General features: G+C 33.8%; 1 protein-coding gene across 5 annotated transcripts; it reads left to right on the top strand.

Annotated features, from left to right (window-relative positions):
• Positions 1–9,131: 9,131 nt before the first annotated feature.
• Positions 9,132–17,154, top strand: LOC108346424 (agamous-like MADS-box protein MADS4). 5 transcript variants are annotated; one of them, XM_017586395.2, is made up of 8 exons: positions 9,144–9,547; positions 11,962–12,046; positions 15,591–15,658; positions 15,746–15,845; positions 15,960–16,001; positions 16,100–16,141; positions 16,422–16,555; positions 16,795–17,154. In XM_017586395.2, the coding sequence occupies exons 1-8, from the start codon at positions 9,363–9,365 to the stop codon at positions 16,868–16,870; spliced, it is 732 nt and encodes a 243-aa protein (XP_017441884.2). In that variant the 5' UTR covers positions 9,144–9,362; the 3' UTR covers positions 16,871–17,154. The 5 variants fall into 5 exon arrangements, with proteins under 5 accessions (XP_052727851.1, XP_017441884.2, XP_017441201.2 ...); XM_017585712.2 differs by having other exon boundaries at positions 9,145–9,547; positions 16,419–16,555; XM_017550191.2 differs by having other exon boundaries at positions 9,147–9,547; positions 11,962–12,040.
• The last annotated feature ends 6,653 nt before the right edge of the window (positions 17,155–23,807 follow it).

Here is a 23,807-nt window from a genome sequence, read left to right on the forward strand (position 1 = left end):
CCTTATTGACTTTGGAGTGAGGGAAGAACTTATTCAGAAATTTAACAACCACATCATCCCAGACTGTCAGACTATTCTCTGGAAAGGAATTCAACCACATTTTTGCATTACCAGCCAATGAGAATGGAAATAAGCTGAGTCGGATTGCTTCATCTGGAACCTGATGAATCCTCACTGTATTACAAATCTCCATGAAAGTAGCCAAGTAAGTGTATGGATTCTTGTGGGATAATCCATGAAATTGATTGTTCTGCACCAGATGAATAAGAGCTGGCTTCATCTCCATGTTAGCAGCATTCACCACTGGTCTTGCAATACTGTTGAAGTGCAGAGGTCCTGAGAAAGTATTATAATCTGCAAGAGTACGTCTTCCTTGCCCAGAACCTTCTCCAGTACGATTGTCTTCCATTTCTTCTCTTTCTTGATCAGATGAAGAGTTAAGACTTTCTTCAGAAATAGCAGAGGCTTCTCTAGATTCTCTACTTTGTCTTCTCCTTCTGCTGTTGTTCCTTCGAGCAGTTCTTTCAATTTCCGGATCAAAAAGTAGATTTTCAACCTGTTCTCTGCTTCTCATACAAAACACAAACTAAAAAGAAACAATCCAAAAAGACACAATTTCTATAGATAATAACAGATATGCACAAAAGTTCAAATAAGATCACAATAAACACTTAAACAAAAGATAGCTAAAATCAACTAAACGAGATAAACAACAAACAATCAACGAAAACAAAAACAAATCCCCGGCAATGGCGCCAAAAACTTGTTGAGACCTCGGCAAGCGTACCGGATCGTTCAAGTAATAAACCGGTAAGTCCGGAAATCGTTTTCCCAAGAGATTTGTTTTGATTCACAGATTGATTAAAGTTTACTAATTTAGCGATTAATAAACGTATTTTTTATAACACAATTAAGATTGGCATACAGATGAAATTAAAGTGGTAAAAACAGTTGAATTAAAGTTCACCGGGGTTGAAATTCAAATTCATCACTCCGATAATTTTCTACTAACACAATTCCTCAAAATTAAGCATCGACATTCTAGGCGCATGCAACCTCTGATCCCTCAGATGACAGTTCATAATCACTCAAACTAAATTACTAATCCCTTAGCCAATTCAGTTATCAGATTTGCCTTAAACACAATGTCACAGATGACTAAAAATTCCCTCCTATGTCTAGGACTCGAAATCCTTTAGCAGTTCTATCCTAAGTCCGCGGTCTCATACATTTCCCAATGATTTAACCGTTCAAATAGCTCAGATTCCCATCATAGGCATGAGTAATAAGGATAGAACACATAATTCAAACAAGTTCATGCATTAATAGAGAAATTACATAGAAGTTTAGAAATTTACTCTCAACCCCAGTGAAATGGAGTTCTAGCTACATATATACATCATAGAAGCCATAAACGATGGATTGGATGGTAGAAAGTGGTCATTTTCCACCTTGGAAGCACCCAAAACGAGCTGGACGTGAGCTGCAGAGTCCCCTCTGGACTTCTCCCCTCCAAGACTGACTCTCTCTACCTCTGGATCGCGGTTTTAAAGAGAAGGCTGTAAGTGATTTTTCGTTGGGCGAACAGCGTCCGTTCGCTGGGCGAACGTCCTAGCTCGCTGGGCGAGCGTCCAACTGTTGAGTCACGAGCGTCCACTCGCTGGGTGAGCGTCCACTTCTCGCTGGGCGAGCGTGTCGTTGGACGAGCGTCCACAGCTTGCTGGGCGAGCGTCCATTGTTGATTCACGGGCGTCCACTCGCTAGACGAGCGTCCACTTCTCGTTGGGCGAGCGCCTCGATGGACGAGCGTCCACAGCTTGCTGGGCGAGCGTCCACTGTTGATTCACGGGCGTCCACTCGTTGGACAAGCGTCCACAGCTCGCTGGGCGAGCGTCTAGTGTTGAGTCACGGGCGTCCACTCGCTGAACGAGCGTCCGCGCTGGACTTCTTGGCTGGACGAGCGTCGCTGGGCGACAAACGTTCGTTCGCTGGGCGACGAGCCTCCACTCGCTGGACGAGCGTCCGTTCGCTGGGCGAACGTCCGTTCTTGCTGGCTTGGTTATTTCATCCTTCTGAAAGGCAAATGACGCACTCCAAGTCTTTGATAGTATCCAATCCTTATTGTACTTTGAAATAAATAAACAAAAGCATCAAAACACATTTAAACAGTCGAAATTATACTTATATCAACAATTATAAACTTTTCATGAGAATTAACACTAAAACTTATTCAAAATCACAACAATTTAAGGAACAAAAACAAGTAAAGTTTACACCTATCAGGTACTTCATCTCTACTTTCAATATTATCTCATTTCCTGCCAAAACAAGGGAAATTAATCATAAAACCATCAAATTCAACCTCAACTCTTTTATTCTCATAACTTAATAGAAAAACATGATTTTAAGCAAGTTTCTAAGCAGAAAAGGGTGCATTTAGTATCAAAATTACATCACATATAACAGTATTTTCAACCATTATCACTTAGAAACTAGCTTGAGATCATAGTTTTGTGTGAATAAGAGAGTTGAAGGTGAATTTAATGATATTATGCTAGATTTCCTTGTTTTCAACAGGAATTGAGATGATTTGGAAGAAGAGTTGAAGTAGTAAGGAGTTGGAACTTAGGAAGAGCTGGAAAAGCATCAGAAAGGAGGAACGCAGCAACACTAAGCGCCATTTTATGAGCCCTCAGCGCCAGATTACACCGCCTTATGCTTGACTGCCCTTTTTCTAGAGCCCTCAGCGCAAGAAGCACTGTCTTGGGCCTGGGCGCCCTTTTTGGGGCACTGAGCGCCACTTCCTCGAGTCGCATCACGCTTGCTGCCTTCTGAGCTGACCCTGAGCATTAGATGATCCTATATGCTTTCTAGACGCCCTAAGTGGGACGCTGAGCGCTAGTTTCGTGGGCTTGCACCCGTTTTCTGTTATTTTTATGTTCTATTTAAGGACTTGGACATCCTAGGATTCATATCTTTGGATGGAATAGGCACAAAAACACACTCTTTGATCCCTCGGAGGCAGATTTGGATGCAGAAGCTCCCATCTTCAACTTCTAAGGTTTTATCTTTCATTCTTTTTCCATTATTCATCTAGTTTCACCATGTCAATGGTGAACTAAACTCTATTTGTTGTTAGGGAATGATGTAACATTTGTAAACTCTCATGTATTGAATTGATTCTTGATTATATATGCTTCTTTCATTAATTGTTAGGATAATTCTTCTTCGCTCATTGCTTTCTTTGTTTAACTCATTCATTAGCATGATGTATGATTTGCATGAGTACCAGAAGGTATCTTACAATTCAAATTCTGCAAAATTATTCCCAGAAGCAGTTTTGGTCAGGAATGGGGGTATGAGTTCTGGTTGTCTTAAGCTTTTGATCTTCAGAATTAATTATTAGGAATGTTAGGAATCATATGAACTAATAATTAAGGATAGACTTTCTTCGCCGAGGAATCGGGTTTTAAGTATTTTAGATAGTGACATTGACATTAATGAAGAAGTATAATTCATATATACATGAGAGCAAACTAGGTGAAATCTAACCCCAACAACATATTCATCCCATAATATCAATCCGTTCATCTTTGCACTTTTGTCCAATTGATCAAATTTCATGCATATTTACTTTTCAGTATTTGCATTCTAAACCAAAAAAGTTTGTTTTGAAGTCTTATTTAATCAATAAATCACATAACTGTTTAGGCCGTGAGTCTTTAGGGAAACGATACTTGGTCTTACCATGTTTATTACTTGATACGATTTGGTACACTTGCCGGAGTCTTAACAGTAATCATTCATTAGATGAACTACTTCAAAAGTAGACATTTCACCTCCCTTATTTTGGAAGTCTCCTTGGAATATAGTTCTCCCCATTCTTGGCTACTTTACCTTTCTTTCTTGAGAGTTGTCTTCACCTCTCTCTTAAGAAACCTTTCCACATCTTCCAATTTTGTGCACACCTTCTCCATTTCTATTCAAGCTTCCACAAACCTTCATTCAATCCTCAAAGATGCTTGAATCAAAAGTAACTTTATAGTGTATTTGTTGTTATTTTTTTTTCACATGAAAATGTCTAACTATCAATTTTGAGTATATAACCTTGTAATTGTTAACTAGTAGATAATTTTATAATTTATACAATTATAATTTGTTAGAGTGGTGCAGTGGAATGGTTAACGCGACCAACAAACCAATAGGGGGTGAATTGGTTTCTTATCGCAAATAATTCGTTTAATAATTTCCTCACGTAAATATAAATTCCTTAAAACAATTTAAACAAATTAAAAGTAAGAAAGAGAGAAAATTGCACCGGTAATTTTTATCCTGGTTCGGATCACAAAGATCCTACATCCAGTTGTTAATCTCAATCGAGAATTAACACTTCCCTAGCACAAACCAACAAACTGTTACAATCACAAAGAAAATAAATAAGTTGAAGGTTAGAACACCTCTCTTGTTACCCCAAGAGATGAAACTCACTTCCCCTACAACTCACAAGGGATGAACACACCCTTCGAATGCTTCACGATGGACACCTTTGAATCTTCAAAGGATGAACACCTCCTTTGAATCTTCACAAAGGATGACAGACTTTCAACTCAGCAACAACAACAACACTCAATTATACTCCCAATGAAAATTCTCGCTCTATGCCAACACGCCAAGTTTTCAAAGTCACAACACAAGGTTTACGCAAACCCTAGAATACTTATCATCGCACACTGTAGATAAGAATTTCCAAAATAAACTTATTTTATTTTTTCAGATTTCGTATTTTAGAATGAGAGTCTCAATATAATTTATAGAGATCTCACTCAAAGATACCTTCAAAAATTCGTTGTCAACTAATTAACGTGTGACAATCAATTATCTACTTGTGATGATTGATTATGCATTTAATGAATGCATAAACGGTAAAAAACTTGCTTGTGATAATCAATTTTGGTAAGTCATAATTGATTACTGATAATCAATTATTTATAAGTTGATAATAGATTATCTTGAGTATAAAATGATAAGTTTTTATTCAAAACGAATCTATACATAAATTACTAAATTACAAAAGCTTTAATATAAAACAAGTATTCATGAAGATCTTTTTGCAACAAGAGTACTTTGAGACTTGACTTTGAAATATCATCTAAACTTCTTCTCTTTAGTTTTATGCTAACATAGTTCCTTTCTTAAAATTTGAAATTGAAAAAAATGTATCTTTTATTCATTAAATAGTTTGTAATACCATGTTTTCTTTCTCATGATTTTTATTTTATTTTTTGTAAGACAATTATTTAATTTATAATTAAGTTAATGTGAGAGCAAATACATAGTGAACATGAATATACACGTTGCATATAACAGGGACAAAGATGAAACACGTTATATCTGACTGAGTTGAGTTGGAGACGAAAATGAGTATAAATTCTTAATTTGAAGAAAGGGACAAGTATAGTCATATCACTCATTTCATTATCTTTCTTAAAATAATCATGTGGTTTATGAATATAAAATCTCTCAATAATCTTAAAAAAATTTGTAATAATGACGAAGAACTTTCATACTTTTACTGAGACATTCATTGTATACAATGTGCTATTTTTTTTCTTCTTGTTATATAAAAGAGTATAAAACTTGAGGAGCCTAATGGATGAATAATATTTTGGATTTTTGGTAGAAAAAAAAAATACACGGGTAACCTAGAAATGATTGTTGAAAAACACTTTTTTTTTTGTACTCTCTTGTATTCTTGATCTCCTTTTGTGTATTAGATGTAGTTGGGATGATATTAAGAACTAGACGGTGATATTAAGATGTAGTTAGGGTGTTTAAGACTAATGCATACAGCTTTTTGTGTATCTCTTGTAGTCTTGATCTCCTTTTAAAAATCTTTTTATTAAAATTTTGTTCTCTTCTGTAAAATAAATTTTAAAGTGTATAACACAATTGAACTTTTCAAATTGTTTATACCTATAGTCTTTTACGTTGTACAAAAGTACTACGGTTTAATTGCATAAACATGGTCTAGATTTAACTCCAATATGTAACAATTTATAGCATATAATATGTTAAATTATGCATAGTTTATTTATGAAAATTCATAAAAATAATATTTTATATTTTAAGGATTCGTTACTCAAGTAAGGAAAAAAAATGTAGAGGAAAAGTTCTCTCCAAGAACATACTCTATCTGTATTCATTCCACTTCACAATGTCATATAGTCACATGATTGCACGAACCCTAGCTTAGGTCTCTGCTCTTTTTTCTTTTTAACACGTAGCACTTATATGATTCACACTCTATCTTCTTTGTTACCGATTTCACCACTTTTATTTAATAAAGTGAATGAAAATAATACGTGTATATACGTATTTTACGTTAGATGGAAATATATTGTTTGGTAAGTGATTGGATTAGAACGAATGATCATTTTATCAATGATATTATTATCTTCATTCAAATGTTAAAAACACATATTGTAGCAACATTTTAACTGACTTGGATGGTCAAACAAAATGTGAGTCGCTATCACCTTTTTTGTTGCATTGAGATGGCCTACTTTTCCTTCCATTTTTGGTTAAGTAGTGACATTTTTTTTTAACTATCGAGACCATATATATTAACTTTTACTTACTCACTTTAAATGCATGTTCTATTAATTAGTTTTTATTTTACTTTCTTCAATATCTTCACTCTAAATACATGTAATACACCATAGTTATATTAGTTTTTCTTTTGGGTTTTTCTCTCTCTCTCTCTCTCTCTCTCTCTCTCTCTCTCTTTCTTTTACTTCTTATTTGATAGAACACATTAATGAGACAACAAACAAAAAATAAATATTGTTTGAAGATAAAATGAGAGTAGCGGCATGAGGAATTACTTAAAACTTTCTATATGATGTAATATGAACTATTCGGGTGTCGTTAAGTCCTGTCCATCTAATTAGTATAGTGGTTAAGAAATATTAAAAACACCACACTAAATATTTTAAATCAATTAAAAAATTATAATTAAATGTTTTTTTAACAGAATATAAGCTATCTTTAGGAATAAAACTGCGTACCTTTACTTCCTGAACTGATATCTTTAGACACTCGGTACTTTGTTAGCATTCCACACCCTATTCATACATTATTACCAAACTATAGAGAGCAAACTTTATTTCATAAAATAAATAAAGCTATTATCAATGCTTTATAATAAACTGCGCGGAAGCACTGAATTCGATTTGTTATTTTAATAGCCTGAAATTGTATATTGATTACTACTATATATATTTTTTTTGTCTAAAGTACTACTTCTATTTAAAAATACAATTTTCTAATTATTGAATAATTGTTAAGAAATAAATGAAAATGTTTTAATGATTAATAATTCCTCCGTACTGCAAGTTTTTTTCTTGCCTATCGATTTCTTAACCATTGTTGCCAAGATAATTAGTAGAGACTATTTCTTTTTGTTATCTTTTATGCCATTACTACCTTACACTTAAAATAATATTGAATACTTATTAACAAAGTAAAAGATTTTACAAAAAGATAATAAATTATTCTCCGCATATTGTAACATGATATATAATTTAGACAAAAGATGTTAAAGTGACACTTAATACATAACGTAGGGAGTAGTTTGTACAAAAGTCTTTTCTCATCGTTTCATTTTCTTTCAATAGCTTTCCTTTCTATTGCTACCCTCCAATCCAATCGCACTTTCCTCTTATAAATCAATGAAGTTAACTTTTACAGTTTAAATGAATAATTATTAATTAATGTCGTTATCCCAACATAGATAAAGGATGTATAGGATGATACAATTTAATTGAAAATTTTAATTGCCAATAAAATATGTTTAGAGAATATAACTTTTACTTAACTTTAAAATTTGGATAATGAGATACTCATGCATTAATTTTTATATTTTAATTTAGCAAGATGACAAAAAAGGGACATATATGATTTTTTAGCAAGATAGATGCGAGATGATGGGAATTACAAAAAAGTATAATTTATGTACTTTTTTTTTATTGTTATCTATGTTATGAAATTTGGATCCAACTGGGCAGTTGAACTGAAAAATCTATAAGGTAACTGATTTAAACAAATCATAAAATCAACATAAGAAATACCAGTTCAAGGACTAAAAAATTAGTAAAAAAGAAAAATAAAAATCAGTCTAATCTGTAAAAGAACGGGTAAAGAAAATACAATAAATCTCAGTTTTAACTTTTTCCTTCAAAAATAATAAACAACCTAAATGATTTTTTATTTGTTTATCTTACAAATAACCTTGGTATACGTCTTTTAAATATTAACAACCTATTAATTAAGGTCCAATTTTAGTTTTTAACTCCATAAAATTATGATATTCTATTTTTTTATAGTAATTTATCTGTTTTTTAATTATTAAAGTAATTTTACTACTACCTAGTCGGTCTCAATTATTAAACCTAAAATCATGTGATATATTTTTTTTATTATTAATATATATATATATATATATATATAAATATATATTGATAGACAGATACAGAGAGAGAGGTATTACTCAATGATAATTTTAAACATCATAAAAATAGGTAATTTTTTATATATATCATATCAATATGGGATAGATGTCAGAACATGAGTAACCACTTTTATATATTAGATTTCTGTCATTTTAATTACATTTTTTTCCATGAACAATATTCGAAACTCCAAAAGCCTTAAGTGAGGTATTACTCATTCCATGAATATATTTATATTGGTAATTTGCTTTTGCTTTGAAAATTGACTATGAGTATATCTTTAAATTAGGTCCACTTTACGCGTAGCAGAAAACGCCTTCCCCACTTACAAAACTATGTTTGTGATTTCCTTAGGCGCGTCATTGTCATGGAGTTAGCAGTGTGTTAAACACCCCAGAGGGTGATAGCAGGGAGAAAATGACAGGTAGAAGGGGTTTGATTTTGGAGTTTGCATTAGGGCTTGATAAAGATGGTTTTGCTGGGATGCATTTACAAATAATTATTATCATTCAACATTTCTTCATCTTATTAATAATAATAATAATAATAATAATAATATTTACAATAATAAATTCTTCTCGCACACAACAAAGTAACAAGGTCACACGAGAGTTGACACCATCTCATTCTCCCGTGGCTGGCTATATAAATGTACATGCGTGTACAAGACATACACGCAGCGAGCGAGCCCCGAAAATATTCACAGGTTTTTATTCCGATTTATTTTAACTTTTGTTTTTCCTGATTGGATATTAGAGTGCAAGAGAGAGAAGGGAGAGAGAGAGAGAGAGAGAGAGAGAGAGAGAGAGAGAGAGAGAGAGAGAGAGAGAGAGAGAGAGAGAGAGAGAGAGAATGGGAAGGGGAAGAGTGGAGTTGAAGAGAATTGAGAACAAGATCAACAGGCAAGTTACCTTCGCTAAACGAAGGAACGGGCTTTTGAAGAAAGCTTACGAGCTTTCCGTTCTTTGTGATGCCGAGGTTGCTCTCATCATCTTCTCCAATAGAGGAAAGCTGTACGAGTTTTGCAGCAGTTCAAGGTATATATTTATATAGACATATTCACCAAAATGTAACAAACGAATCACGGAAATTAAATTTGCGAAATGAAATAAAGCTCGCTTTCTTAATTTCCTAAGTACAAACATACACACAGAAAGAGGAGTACCAGGGTATAGCTCGTGAGTAACAACTTTCTATTGTAATTTTTTTTTGTTGTTGTTTAGGTTTTAAGATCTCGAAATCTCTCTCGTTTGATTTTTGCTGTTTTCAGACAGGTGGCGGTATTTTTTGTTTGAGAAAACAGGAGAAAAGTTTATTTTCTTTTTTCACTGTTTGGGTTTTTCCGTTTCCGTGAAATGTCTCGGCGTTTTTAGCAGGTTGAGGGTTTCTGCAATCGCGTTGCTGTTAGATCTGCAACTGGAAACGCGTTAAACCCCAACAGACATACATCAAATAAATTAAGCAAGGGAGGATCACTGTTGTATTGTATCCACTCTATTTTTGCTGTTTTTCTTTTCTTTTTCTCCTCTCTGCCCTCGTTTATTTTTTAAATTGTTTTTCCCTCAGTCTTCGCCTTTCTCTTTCTTTCCCTCTTTTGGTGCTTAACCCAGCATTTGAGTTTGCCGTTTTTCTGCTCCATCAAACAGATCTGGTTCAAAAGCGTTTCCTAAAAGTAATTTTGGACTCTTGGGTCAGGCCTCTTTTCGGTGTAATTAGCTCTTGTGCAAAAGAAAACAATCATATAAATATTCAATTATTTCTTCCATTTTCAGTTTTACCAGCTACTCTCTTTTTTCTTCCACTCTTCAAAATCACTTAAACGACCTAACTCATCTCTTGTTCATTTTCTCTCAAATAAATACGCCTTTATTTTTAAGAAAAGAAAGTCTCGACCTAGGGTTTCTTTTATTTCCATACAGTGTTTTCCCTTCTTGCATCTCTCATCATCGATCTGTTGTAGGTTTACGTTTTTTCTCCCATTTAAAGCTTTTTCTTATTTGTTTTATATTTTACTTAGGTGTTTCTTTGTCTTGTGTTTTGCCTTAGCTTGCGTGCTTTCTATTTTGGTCAAGCTCTTCGTTTACCTGGGCTTGTTCATGATCCACAATCATAACCAAAGAACAAAATGGAGTTTTCACTTTGGAGTCAATCGTTTTTCTTAATTAATTCTCCCCGTTGCTGACAGAAGATATTTTCGTTTCAACGTTTCATGATAGAGACATTTTGTTAAATCAGAATAGACATTTTGTTAAATCAGAATCAAAATTTCAGGATCATAACATCTTTTTCTCTTCTGCGTTTCCTTCCACACATGTTTTTCAATCACTTCACTTTTCCTACCCAGATAGACAGATATTTTCTGTTAAGGCCATTTCAAATTAATTAGCGTCTTCCGAAGATTTAGCTTTTACGACTTCTTGCTGTCAGTATGTTGTTTGTTTCATTTCTACAGAACAACTCTCCCATCCTTTCAGATCTGATTATTGTACCGAAAACTCTGGTAGTAACTTGATATGTTTAATACTTTTTCTTCCGGGTTTAAAAGTTGTCACTCCGCACAAATGATGTTACCTCACCTACATTAATTCATAGACACCAGTTTTATTGTTCTTATAATTATTTTACCCTAAATGTATATAGCTCCTTTTTTGGCCTGATATTATCACGTTTATCAACGAAAAGAGTCTCATCGTCAAATCCAATACTTACTCATTTTGTACAATTTATTGCTAAACAGTATTAACATTGGTGACGGGATATTGCATAATTTCTTATGCAGTAGAGATAAGATAACATAGAAAAATTATGATATAAAGTAACTATAATAGAGAAAATGTACTACAAAAACGAGTTAAAATTTGATGTCTTAAATGGAGAGAAAAAAAAGAAAAAAATGGATAACTTCAAAAATATTTTTTTTATGTAGGCTAAAAAATTTAATATTCTTTTAACTTTAGAGGCAACATCAAAAAATTTCTTTTTAAAGTTTCTTTTTCCTTTAATTGAAAGATAATATTTTTTTTCTCAGCCGGTTACCCTGAGTCCCGGTCAAGAAATTCAGACGTTGATGATATATGGCTTTTTATTTCAGCCCTTAAAACATTACCCACTTTCATTTCTCATTAATTTACCAATTTTCTACACCTCTTGTGGCTTTCCAACATCCAAGGAACCTTGAAATGGGTTTCTCATGGTTTATTATTATTTTTAATTCTAACTTAAGTTGTTCCAGTTGGAAGGTGTGTCCGTTTTCATATTGGTGTTGAAATTAAAGCACGATTGAAGTAAAAAGGTGCTTTAAGAAGTGGGTTGATTTGTCGTTGACTGATATTATTGAATATTGTATTGTAGAATGTAGTTTTAGTCAATTGATTTTGGATTGTTTTGCATTGCATTATACTTCTGACATGTTGCCGCACAAAATAATATATATTTTTCTTAAAACGTGCAGCATGCTCAAAACGCTAGAGAGGTACCAGAAATGTAACTATGGTGCGCCTGAGGCTAATGTATCTACACGGGAAGCCTTGGTAATGGTGAATAGTCCTCTCTATCGTATTTAAATTCATTTTTTTCCCATTGATTAACTTGCCTAATTTGATCGCTGATTTTTCCCCTCATCCATTTCTGTTTTTGTTTCTTACAAGGGGGTTAGGATTCCTGAGCTTCAACTATTTACTTGAATATTTTTAAATGGCATAATTAACTGTTACATATTATGTCTAGCTTGTCCATATATGATGTTGTGAATGGTCAAAGGTTACCTGGTTGTGTGCATAAACGATTGCCCAGTGCAGGAATTATCACTTAATGTAGTTCCTGCTTGAAAAAGAATTTCTGTGGGACAAAAAACTAAGAATTAAAAATAATGAATTACCTAAAACATACCTCTTTTTCTTCAGAAAAGAAAAGTTGTAATGATTATAGTTCATTCACTTACATAATTGAATTAGTTGTGCTCTAAAACGTTTAAATGACATACAGAACTATAGATGCATAATCTAGCGATTCGAAACAGTTTTTTTTTTTTAAATTATTATTTTTCATGCGAAATGTACATTTTGTTTATACAAAATAATATTTTTTATCCAAAATTACTAGCAAAATATAAAATATAATTCCAGAAAACTTTCCAAAATACATCTATGTGTGGTTGATTTCTACCTTTATATTCAGTTAATAAACTCTATGAATAGTTCCGAAAAGCTAACTTATATATTGTAGTTTGATATGAAAGTTTTATACAAACAACAAAAGTCAAGCTCTATCCTATCAAGCAATATTTGTCTATTAAGGTTTTTGTAGACAAGACAAGATAAAGTAAAAATAATCAAATTAGTCAACAATATTGTCTAAAAATTAACAAAGTGAATCATATCAATTAAAAATAAAAAAATCCATTGTTTTTGTATAACTCTGGTCTAATATAACTAAACAACTTTAAGCTTATAATCGTAGCAAGCTGCATCATGTCATTTATATACAAAAGAAAGTTAAAATAGATAATTTATTTGTTTTGAATTTCAGACAGAAAAGTTTCTCATCCCTTACTTCACATTTCTTTTTTATAAAATCTCTGTCCATTCATAATTAGTCTACATGATTTCAAGTTTAGAGATTGTCATCTGTCGTTGACTTAAGAAATGTTTTCATTCTAGTGTGCATTTCGTAGTTGTGGCCATTAGGTAAAGAACATGTATGTTTCTTCGAAATCCCTATAGTCTTTTGTTTCACGTAATTAATTCATTTTTGACCTAGGCTTATCTTCTCTATAGCTGTAGATCTGCATATGTGCTCATGTAATTACTCCTGCATTGGAACATAGTTTTGGTAATGTTATAAACATACATGCATTGTAAAAGATTATTCATGATCTTTTTGTTAATTAAACGCTGCTTCAAATATGTTAAAGATATTCATGATGACAACTGCTCCAAATAGTTTTCCTACAGACAATAATTATTGATTTGTATGCCATTTTGGCCCATTTGATGAAATGGCTAGAGGCGGGTATAGCTTACAGAATTTGGAAGGACTTTAAATATAATTCTGCATCCAGAACCATATATATACCTGGCAATTTTATACAGGAATCAAAACATAAAGTTTGATTATATAACTTTGACATAGTTCTTTAATTTATGCATATGGTTCCCATGTCCTTCATGCGGACTTTAAGGTGGGCCTCCATAACCAATGGAACCCTTAGTAGCAAACCCTGAAATATTATTTTTAAAATTTTTAAACTAAGCTAATTGTGCAATTAATAAAGTATGAATATATATCTTTTGTCCTCGTAGCAACATTTACTGTGAGTTTTCATTCATTAGAGAGAGAGAGAGAGAGAATTACTTTTGCCTTTGAAGTATGATTTCTATTAGTACTTCCTTCTTAATTCTCTGATCCAAATGTGCTTAAGTATGATTCTTTCAAGGAGGAAATGTGTCACGAGCCATAGCTATTTTGTAAAATCTAATTTGAGGGTGCATTTAATTAGCCTTATATTGTTGCTAATTTTTTAGCTTACGTGCCACGTGTTATTACTGGTTTATAAGTAAATATTTTTGTGTATATTTTGAATTGTGTTCTACACTCGTGCATGCATTTTTCGGCACTTATAATTTATTTATAATTCACGTCAGCCGGTCATCATCCTTTTTTTACTTATATCACCATAATTTCACAAATAATTTTTATAATCTGAAAATGCTAATTATATGTTTAAACATAAACATTAAACAATATTATTTTATTCCTCATGGTACAAAAAATATGTGTTTTTTAAATATGCTTATATTTATTTCTGTAATAAACCCTACTTAACAAATAAGAATAATATGCTGTTACGTTTAAGTAGATTGAATTTTTTGTTTACATAAAAAGTTTTGAAGGTAATTAACTTTTTTAAGAATTTAAAATATTTTGTGACAATATTTCTTTTGATAATTTAGAAAATAATTGACATTTTAAAAATGGAAAAGAGTGCTTTGATGATTTCAGTTGCAGAATTTTAAATTTTACGAAAGAAATTTCGTAAGAATTTAAAAGTTTCTACTCTTCCTTTCTCACATGTATTATTTTTGCATTGAATATTCAAAATTAGTTTACTTTTAGTATTAAAATTTTAAGTTTTAATTGTGTGTGTCAATGTTGTAAAATTAAATTATCTTTTCTAAACTAAGAAGTTAAAACGTAAGAAATTTAAATTAATTTATCCAAACTAAAGCATTTTAAAATATGAAAATTTCAGATAAAAACAAATAATTTTCCTAAAATTAGGGTTTAGGGTTTAGGTAAAAACAAATAATTTTCCTAAAATTTCGTATTGTGTCAGAATCCATCCTAAAAATTTTCTTATTATGATTAAATTTTCCCACAACTCGTGTTCAAAAGTCGTTCCTTAATTTTTGTGTATTCAATTCATGCATTCTCTGTTTTTTTTTTCACTCAACCTACTGATTTTTCAAATTTTAAAACGTTGACTTTTATAGTATGTCGGTTTGGTAATCCCCTTTGACAAGTTAAAACTATATGTATACTTCACAGCCTAGATAAATTTAGACGATAAAGCTTAAAATATATGTTTTGTAAAAGCCTTCTATTTTCCTATTAATTTTATGCACTTTTTAAAGTAACTATAAATATAATTAAATTTGATTCTAGACTTTTAATTTTTCTTTAACTTTGAATCCTTTCAAATTTATTTATTTTCTTAAAAAAAGTCTCTAATGTAACTAGCACATGGTGTTATTGATAATATTGACATGACACGTAAGCTGACATTCTTAGATATGTCACATATGAGTAATAAAAGTAGAATTAAAAATAATATTATTTTTTTCATCCAATTATTAAATAATTTCTATGGAAAGCTTACCAAACTTAGCTATATTTAAAAACTAAAAAAAAAAAAAACTTATTTTGCTAGAATTTTTATGGTGCATGACTAGCTTGTGCAAATAGAATAATGCTGGAATTGAAAGGTAGTTGTCAGGTGACTGTGGAAAAAGATTTTAGAATGGCTATATACGTATGAATTCGTATGTGTTCCTTTAATTATATAGTTTGATTTTGCTATAGGAGTTAAGCAGTCAACAGGAGTACTTGAAGCTGAAGGCACGTTATGAGGCCCTGCAACGGTCCCAGAGGTACTGATACCTCCTACCGGTCCTTCTAATATGCCTCATTTTTGTCGGTTGATATTATAATGTTGTGCCTAACTTTTACTCTCTCAGGAACCTTATGGGAGAAGATCTTGGTCCTCTTAGCAGCAAAGAGCTTGAATCTCTTGAAAGGCAGTTAGATTCGTCCTTGAAGCAAATAAGATCAACAAGGGTACTCAAGTTTCAACTTTTAATTACCAATAACCATGTGAAATTATATGTGTATATATATATATGTGTGTGTGTGTGTTTGTGTTTAATTTTTGTAAGTTTGTTTCCTTTACAGACGCAGTTCATGCTGGATCAGCTCTCTGAACTTCAGCGTAAGGTACAAAACAATTTTTTGATTTCTGTTACCACCGTTTAGTTAGCGTCTTCTTCTGTCATGTACCTGAGTTCGCTCACTAATTTCTGTCACTTGTGTAGGAACACTTGCTAAGTGAGGCTAACAGGTCTCTCAGACAAAGGGTAAGTTAGAACTCGTCGACCTATATATGTGTGAAAATCCATCACCCCTCAAAGTATATGGTGCATGGTCCAGAGATATAACAATTTACTTAAAGTAATTTTTAGTATCTGTGTTTAATTCAACAAATTGAATTACCAAAGATAAGAATTGTCTAATACCAAAATATTGCAATAAGATAGAGTATAGCTTTCTAGGAAGGGTGAAAAGCCAGAACAACTGATATGATATTGTCAATTTGACAATTGATGGGTATAAACGACTCTGTGTGCTGTGTAGCAGTTGGAAGGGTATCAAATAAATCCACTCCAACTGAATCCTGGAGTTGAAGACATGGGATATGGCAGGCATCCAGCTCAAGCTCAGGGTGACGCACTCTTTCAACCATTGGAGTGTGAGCCAACGTTACAAATTGGGTATGCACTCATTGTAGACTCAATAATTTATCACTTTACAGTTCAATACCACTCTTGTAACAAAATGTATCAAGTGGTTCACAATATTTTAAGGTAGATAAAAAAAAAATGCATGGAAATAGGGGTGAGATGAGATAGTTTACTTGATTAATTGGCATAACTATACTTATTTAAATTTTCCTTAGGTCAAAGCTTTAAATTTGAATAATTTTTTAATTATGATTTTTGATTAAGTGCAGGTATCAGCCTGATCCAGTATCAGTGGTGACAGCAGGTCCAAGCATGAGCAATTACATGGCAGGATGGTTACCATAGTAGGGATCCTGGGTGGCGTTTCATGGAGAAGATCCAATGCACCAGCACATTTGACATTCCAATTTTATTTGAAAATGAAAAAAAAAAAGAGAGGAAAAATTGCTTTGGGATGTAATGAAGCTGTAAGTGTCTACCGTGTATGATGGATGTAGGAACAAAGTTAAGCAGTGTTGTTTGTGTGTGCGCTTTCATAAAACTGCACTTCTTTGCTTCGGTTTATGTTTCTTCCCTTATAATAAGAGTAATCATAGACAAATTATAAACATCAACCTATTTTTTTCGTATATTTCTTTTCTATTTTAAACTTTCCTTTTTCTATATATGTTCTATCCTTCAAAAACTCATTGTGGCATATATGAATAGCTCTTCTGCTAATAAAATAAGTATGAATACTGTAATATATTAGAATAAATGCAACAATAAGCACAGAAAATAAGCACCGATGACCGAATGCACCAGAAAAACCATCGACTGAGGGTCGGTGCTTGCCTTTTAATTGAAAATAGCACAAGGTACAACGTGTTACCTCTGCCAATAGTCAGCAACAGAAAGAATACATCCAGAGAAAGAGAGAAGACTATTCAATCATTGCCTACCTCTCTCCTACCACATCCTCTGCTATATAACTATTTTCATTTCCAATGATACCCTTTCAAACGTGCATTTGGTTTCCTCACACGTTTCCCCTTTCCTTCAACGTCAGCTTCATGAGGTGGTGCCACCTGTCCTTGATTGTGTTTGCTGGCCTCAACGTTTTCTTTAGCTTCTTGACTCTTTTGTTCTTGCATTCTGCCCTTAAATTCCCTCATATGACCCTCCTCATCATCTGCTATTGTTACAATGCTCCCCCCTTTAAAACAAACCTTGTCCTCAAGGTTAAACTCTGGATAGCCTGCAACTATGTCTCCCTTGTCTTCCCAAGTTGCTTCATGTTCCCCTAAGCCTTCCCATTGGACCAGTATTTGAGGGATTATGGCTGCACCTCTCATAATTTCCCTCTGCCTGAGCACTTTGAATGATGTTAAAATAGGACCTTCTATAGTTGTCGTTAGAGGCAAGGGAACATAAACATTATCAGTCGCTCCCTTAAATAGTTTCAGCTGAGAAACGTGAAAAATAGGATGTATTTTCGCATGATGAGGCAAAAGAAGTTTGTAAGCAACTGAGCCAATTTTCTGCATAATAGGAAAAGGTCCAAAATATCGGAGGCCTAACTTCTGATTCTTGCGCAAAGCCATGGAGTGTTGTCTATATGGTTGTAACTTAACCAACATCGAATCTCCAACCTCAAATTCCCGATGAACTCTCTTCGGATCTGCATATTTCTTCATCCTTTCCTGGGCCTTAAGCAAATTCAACTTTAATTGAGCCAAAACAGTGTCTCTTTGCTGCAACATTTCTTGGATTGAAGGGGGATCTATTGATGAATACTGATACTTGAGAAGTGCTGGTAGATCTCTGCCATAAACTACCCTGAAAGGTGTCATTTGAGTACTGTGATGATATGAGGTATTGTACCAAAATTCCGCCCAAGGTAGAAAGTTGAGCCAAGCTTTGGGATTTTCATAAGTAAAGCATCTCAAGTACATTTCTAAGCATTTGTTTACCACCTCAGATTGGCCATCAGATTGAGAATGATAAGCAGTGCTAAGGTTCAATTTGGTTCCACTAAGCTTAAGAAGATGTTGCCAAAAGGAGCTAGTGAAGACCTTGTCTCTATCAGACACAATTGAATTTGGAAACCCATGAAGTTTGACCACTATAGAGAGAAACACTTATGCTACTTTTTTGCTATTGAAATCAGACTTGAGTAGTGCAAAATGTGCATACTTAGATAATCTATCGACAATCACAAGGATGACTGTAAATCCCTCAGATGGTGGCAACCCAACTATGAAGTCCATGGTGATGTCTTCCCAAATTTGGTGAGGAATTGGTAAGGGCTGCAACAATCCCGCAGGTAAGGTTGTTGAAGTTTTGGCTTGCTGGCAGACCATGCACTGTTGGACAAAAGCAGTAATGTCTTTGTGCATATTCTTCCAAAAGAATTGGGCTGAAACTCTTGCCATTGTTCTCGCAATACTAGAGTGACCGCCAATTGGAGATGAGTGGTATTCATTGAGAATTTGGTCTCTAATTACTGGCTCATTTGGAACTACAACATGTTCTTTCCAATATAATACTCCACCTAGCCAAGAGTAATGAGGATGAACCAGTTGCCCTTGACAACAATCAGCAATAATGGAGTGCAACTCTGGATCTTAAGGCAAGGTGACTTTAATCTTTGGTATTAGATCATTATTGACCTGAGAACAAGCCATGAAGAATGATCTTGAAAATGCATCAGTAGCTAAATTTTCCTTCCCTGGTTTGTATTCAACAGTGAAGTCATATCCCAAAAATTTGTGCAGCCAAGCCTGCTGCTCGGAGGTTTGCAAGGATTGGTCCACGAGTGATTTCAAACTCTTTTGATTAGTTCGAATTATGAACTTGTGACCCAGTAGATAATGCCTAAACTTAGCAATGGCTTCGATTATAGCATAAAATTCATGTGTATAGGCTGATTGCTTGGCTAATCTGGTGGACAATTTCTTTGAAAAGAAGGCAATAGGGTGTCTGTCCTGGCTCAGGACTGCACCAATTCCTGACCCGGATGCGTCAGTCTCAAGCACAAATGGTTTAGAAAAGTCGGGCAAAGACAACACTGGTGCTGTGGTAATGGCCTGTTCCAAGGACAAAAAAACATTAGATGCTTCATTTGACCATTTAAAGTTATCCTTCTTTAATAAGTTTGTTAAAGGATTAACAATTGTTGCATATCCTCTAATAAACCGTCTATAATATCTTGCGAGACCTAAGAACCCTCTGAGTTTTTAAATAGTTTTTGGCATAGGCCACTACAACACAGCTTGAACCTTGTTGGTCTCCATTTGCACTCCGCTGCTAGAAACAATATGTCCCAAATAGTCGATTTGTTCTAGCCCAAATGAACACTTTGACAGTTTTGCATACAACACATGATCCTGAAGAATCTGCAAGATCTGCTGTAAATGATGCAAGTAAGCTGACCAAGATGAACTATAGACCAAAATATCATCAAAGAACACCAAAATTGATTTCCTCAATAATCCTTGAAATATGTCATTCATGAGGTTCTAAAATGTTACAGGAGCATTGGTTAACCCGAATGACATACTTAACCACTCATAATGGCCTTGATGAGTTCTAAAGGCTGTTTTGTATCTATCTTCTTCATTCACCAGAATTTGATGATAACCAGCTTGCAAATCCAACTTAGAAAAATACTTAGCTCCGAATAATTCATCCAAAAGCTCTTCTACAGTGGGAATTGGGAAGCTATCCTTCACTGTGATGGCATTCAAGGCCCTATAATCAGTACAAAATCTCCATGTCCCATCTTTTTTCTTGACCAAAATTATTGGAGAAGAAAAAGGACTTGAACTTGGAGCAATTATCCCTTCATCAAGCATCTCTTTCACCATGATCTCTATTTGTTGTTTCTGACTGTGTGGATATTTATAGGGTTTGACTTTCACTGCATCACTACCATGGATTAAGGGAATTTTATGATCCTGAGATCTTGGAGGAGGCAATCCAACAGGTTTAGCAAATATTCCTCTATAAGTATAGAGTAAGAGTGCTAGCTCCGGATCCATATCCTGAAGACAGTTTGGCCACTAGTCTTGGACAGTAAAAGTGGAGCATAGTTGCAGAGTAAATATCTCAAAAATACTCTGAGTGTGGCTCAAGCGCTTCAATTGATTGTGTTAGAATTATTGGTTATTGTGTATGAGTTATGTGTGTATGAGTTGTGTTCAAGTGTGTTCCAACTAAGAGTGAGTTGGAAAGGAGTGTGGTTAGTTACTTTGTTTTCTATAAATGTAAGTGTAGAGGTGTTTAAGACCTCAAGTAATACATATTCCTGTATTCCATTTTAACATGGTATCAGAGAAGGTTCTCTGATCTCTTCTGGTGGTCTTTGCTGTCTGCCGGCCGCCGGCAGCCCCTAAAAATTTCATAAGATCCATTTTCTCTTCTTCTTAAATCTCAGCACCCAAAATCAAAGAGACCTAAAGTCTCATGGGAACCCTAGAAAGACACTCCCTCCGTAACAGTCAGCCGTCACGAGCCGCAACCCAATCGATCGCCCCTCTCCGTTGTCGCTAGCCACTGTCCGCCGCCAACCTCTGTCCGTCGCCGGCCATCGTCACAGTTTCGACGGGTGACCAGCGGATCTGGACCGTCTCTTCGAGCGCTGGCCAACCATGTCAGTTTCGGAAGCTACTCGCCGCCACGAGCATCAGAGCTCTCCGATCTACGCCAGCCACCGTCACGGTTTCGACCGGTGACCAACGAATCTGGACCGTCTCCTCGAGCGACGACCAAGCTCGTCGGAGTCAAGACCAGGTTTCCTCACACCCTCTGCTATATAACTAATTCCATTCCCAACGATACCCTTTCAAACGTGCATTTGGTTTCCTCACACGTTTCCCCTTTCCTTCAACGTCAGCTTCATGAGGTGGTGCCACCTGTCCTTGATTGTGTCTACTGGTCTCAACGTTTTCTTCAACTTCTTGACTCTTTTGTCCTTGCATTCTGCCCTTAAATTCCCTCATATGACCCTCCTCATATATGACCCATTTTAATGCAAATATAACATTTATGGTCTTTTATTTTTCTCATTTATTCTTCTTATGAAGTTACACCTTACTTATAGGTTATTTAATCAACATGATACAATTTAATATTTGTTTCTATTATGTCTAATAATTTCACATTATTTAGAAAATCCAAAGACAATTTAAATTTTTCTTTCACTTCTAAACCATCTTTTAAGGATAAATTCTTGATGAAATTCCACTTTAAGTGCATGGTAATTGAACCTAAAAATGTCACTACGTGGATTGAGACAATATTATGAAATAAATCTGGGTAAATCATATTATTGGAAGTAGAATTTTGAAATGAAAAAAATATTAATTCTAGACAATGTTTTTTTAGTTATGTCACATTCAATACCACATTTCATTTTTCTTTTATTTCTTTTAAATCTTGTGCATGTCTTTAACTATTTTTTTTTTCTAAATTTTCTGTTTCGAGTGTAGTGTCAAGGTCAAATGTTCGGTCCTTAATGTGTTGTCCCAAGTTCAAGTTTTGAATAGCAAAAAGTCTCTCGTGCCAAACTGCTTGGATGGTACCTAATGCCAAAGTCAGTCCAGCTTAGATAGATAACAATGAATGTTGTGATTAATGTATAACCTACATTCTTATCTCAAACATTTATTTATAAATTTTGTGGTGAGTTTTTAATTAAGATCGGTCTAACTACGACCCAAACGTGAATAATCATGTTTTAACTTTGAGTTAATCGGTTTTAGTGTTGATATGATTTGTTACTATTCAAATGGATTTGTCTAATGCATGATCGGTAATATGTTAGGTGATCGTTTGGGGCTCAACGATTTATCATCCGGGTGATTTGGTTGATCATCTGGTTTGATGTATAGGTGATCATTTAGCCTTAGTGATCTTGTCATCTATGGTGGTGGTCCGCCCAAATTATAGTGGAGTGGATAGTCATGTGGTACATCTTCCTTTGAGATTTTTACATTATTTTTCTATAAATTTGATTTCTTGCTTTTTTTTCTAAAAATATTTATCTTAATGACTTTTTTCTTTTGTTTTTTAATCTATTTTTTTATTTATTTAAAAATGTGATTTATTATCTTTTAAAAAACTGAAGTTTCCAAAGGCAAAAGCTCAAGAATGGAAGATGATTCTAATGATGATGAGCACATGAGCCTCACAATCAAAAGATTTTCCAAGTTCATGAGAGGAAAGGGTAAGAACAAGTTTAGAAGTGAAAAGATGGATAATCAAGGGTCCTCCTCTAGCTACAAGTGTTATGGGTGTGGAGAAAGAGGACATGTCAAGGTGGATTGTCCTAAAAACAAATGAAGTGAAGAAAAAAAAGAAAAGAGATTTCCAAAGAAGAAGAAAGCATACATTGCTTAGGAAGAGAATGCCTCTAGCTCATCTAGTTCAAGTGACTTAGAAGAGGAAACAAACTTATGTCTAATGGATGATCTTGTTGACACTACAAGCTAAGTAAGTTGTTCTAGCTTTGAAACTAGTGAAATTGACTTGCAAATAGCGTTTCTTGAATTATTGAATGAGTCTGAAAAACTGAATGTTGCACATGAGAAATTAAAAGGTGAATTTCATGATTTACAACTCAAGTATGAAAAAGGCCTTAGATGAAGAAGTGAATTTAAGAAATAAAATTTGTAATCTAGAATTGAAGGAGTCTAATGTTGTTGTAAATCCTGTTGAATGTTTGTCTTGTAAGAGTCATATGTTGGATATTGAAATTTTGGAAAACTTACTTGCTAAAAGGATGTTAGAAAGAATACACTTAAAAATTAAAATGTGCATCATAATAGGAGAAATCAAAATGGTAGAACACGTAGAGTTTGGATTAAAAAAGGAACAACTCTAAAAACCAAACTGCATGGTGTTTGTTTCTTCTACTATATGAAACATGGTCACACTTCTAACAAGTGTAATATTAAACATTTTGGTGTACCAAATGGAAAATATGCTTGGGTCAAACTTGTGAAATGATTTTTTTTTTAAATTATACTAAACCCAATGACCCATAATGAGATCAACGACTTAAATTGTTGCTTAATTTGTTTTGTAGGAACCTTCAAAATCAAAGAAGTCATTGTGGTATCTTGATAGTCGATGCTCAAGATACATGCCAGGTGACAAGAGAAGGTTCATGAGCTTTAAGAAAAGGAAGCAAGGGTTTGTTACCTATGAGGATACCAACAAAGGAAAAATCATTGGAATCAGAGACATTGGCAGATGAAATACCTGGACAATCAAAGATGTGTTGTATGCTGAAGGACTA

This window comes from Vigna angularis, chromosome 1 (assembly GCF_016808095.1).
Source record: "Vigna angularis cultivar LongXiaoDou No.4 chromosome 1, ASM1680809v1, whole genome shotgun sequence".
Taxonomy (NCBI): Eukaryota; Viridiplantae; Streptophyta; class Magnoliopsida; order Fabales; family Fabaceae; genus Vigna; species Vigna angularis.